General features: G+C 36.8%; 1 protein-coding gene across 1 annotated transcript; it reads right to left on the bottom strand.

Annotated features, from left to right (window-relative positions):
- Positions 1-564: 564 nt before the first annotated feature.
- LOC106751419 lies at positions 565-1,707 on the bottom strand. Its single transcript, XM_014632307.1, has 3 exons — positions 1,684-1,707; positions 923-1,153; positions 565-854 (listed from the first exon to the last, which is right to left on the bottom strand). The coding sequence occupies exons 1-3, from the start codon at positions 1,705-1,707 to the stop codon at positions 672-674; spliced, it is 438 nt and encodes a 145-aa protein (XP_014487793.1). The 3' UTR covers positions 565-671.
- Between the last annotated feature and the right edge of the window lie 200 nt (positions 1,708-1,907).

Raw genomic sequence — 1,907 nt, 5'->3', positions numbered from 1 at the left:
TCATGATCTAGAAAAATCATATTAAGTGATAATAGCGTGAAAGGAACGCGTGATAAGAGCGTGAATTGATCAAATGATTCTTCAGAGAGTTAAATCTTCCAGTTAGAAAACTATTTTATATTAAAACGAATTTTATAATAAGTATCGAAAAAATCACTAAAAATGTGTATCTCTCTCACTTGACATCAAATCGTAGAAAAGAAAAATATATCGGTCATTTGAAATGAACGTCAAGAATTAGGTGGTTAACACGAGCAGGATTTTAATAACGGATTTTCACAAAAGACTGGAATCTTACGCTCGTAAATTTTTCCAATGACAGATCCATTACTTTCCCGGCCGTGATGGTAAGACACTTCTGTGACCTCAACATAATAAGCAAGATGACTTTGCTCTGTTCGGGCTTCAAATCGTACCAGACTGAGTTGTAGGACGCGAGGCTGATCATTTTACTCTGAAGTAAAGTGTCATAAGAACGTCGTATTGTCAATACACACAAATGAATGTGAATCGGACATACAGTCATTATTTATATTAGTAGTGTCACGATCAATAACTATAACTCGAAAATTGTACTAGTAAAAATATATGTCAAAGGGGATGGACTTATACCGAGAGGACTTGTAACGAAGTCCTACTCTATAGGGTGTATTATCGGGACGACGGAATCTTTAAGTGAGAATAAGGCTTAAAGGAATAGATTGTGCGGTTCCGACCTTAGTGATGAGGTATTCTCCGCAAAAGCAGAACATAAATGCCTCGACCGAGGCATAATAAGCGGCCATATAACACATCGCAACTTTTATCAGAACTTTATTGTCGATCGATCCAACTTCCTGTGATTTGCTAATCTTCTGCAACATCAAACCTACTATGAATGGATGAATGTAGATATCGCGCCTTTTCACGAATAGTCACTTACTGTCACCAACATGTATCCCAAACAGCACATTACCAACGAGCTTAACATGACTTGTATCAGCGCGATGTAACAGAAAATTCTCTCAATCTTCTCGGAGAAGGAGATGATCTTTTGATGCTTGTTTACTAATTCGCCCGCGATGGAGGACGTCAAGCGTTGGTTACATTTGCTGGAGGAAAAATCGTTCAACGCGTCACATAGGATTTCTATTTGGCCGCACGCGTGAAAAACCTGGAAATAACCGTTATTTGGGTAATCGGGAAAGAAAAACACAGTCGCGAAGTTAGAAACTACTAATGGACATCCAGGAAAAAATAATGACCTTGTATAAAAAAAAATTTGTTAACAGCGCCAGAATTTAAGCGCAAGAAATTTAAAGATAAATTGCTAGCTTCAACAATGTACGAAAATAAAGTCTAATCGCATTTACCAGAAAAGGAACAATCAGATGTATTATGATTAAAGGAAACAAAATTTCTTGTTTTTATTACTCAAATGTGGTCCTTATAACCAGAAATTTTATTTCTTTCAACCAAAATGTATGTGGTTGTTCCCTTTCCGATTAATACAATCAGATATCTTTTACCGTACAGCATTATTGAACTAATAAATCACATAATGTTTTAATAACTTCAATACTAGCTTTAACAATAAAGCTATTAAGTTGAGAAGATTTACGCCAATTATGGCGCTGTTGATAATTTTTATTGATACAACGGTACTTTTGTCCGAGTAATGTCTTTTCACAGATTCTCACTCACGAATGTGATGACCAGCGAGTTCATTATGCCGTTTAAACTGGCAGTCAACATCAGTTGCATGAAACTCAGGCATTGAACGATCTCATACCGTGGTGACTGGTTGCAGTTGAATGGCAGTTGTATCTTGATCACAAACTTTTTAATCGGCGTGTCTTCCTCGTCAACGTTGTTCTGGCTAATTCGCACTAGAATGGGTATGAAAAATGCAGCCGCTCCTACGAATT

This window comes from Dinoponera quadriceps, unplaced genomic scaffold (genome assembly GCF_001313825.1).
Source record: "Dinoponera quadriceps isolate SergipeBrazil2010 unplaced genomic scaffold, ASM131382v1 scaffold13093, whole genome shotgun sequence".
NCBI classification, from domain to species: Eukaryota; Metazoa; Arthropoda; class Insecta; order Hymenoptera; family Formicidae; genus Dinoponera; species Dinoponera quadriceps.
Note: the sequence above shows the minus strand (reverse complement) of the source record. Positions and strands in the feature narration are given on the sequence as shown.

Bases quoted from the DNA above. Each gene is read 5' to 3' on its own strand.
- LOC106751419 (XM_014632307.1), bottom strand. From the start codon at position 1,707: ATGAACTCGCTGGTCATCACATTC. The intron at 1,154-1,683 runs GTGAGTGAGAAT...GGTTATTTCCAG, and splicing joins ACTCGCTGGTCATCACATTC to GTTTTTCACGCGTGCGGCCA. The intron at 855-922 runs GTAAGTGACTAT...TTGATGTTGCAG, and splicing joins TGGGATACATGTTGGTGACA to AAGATTAGCAAATCACAGGA.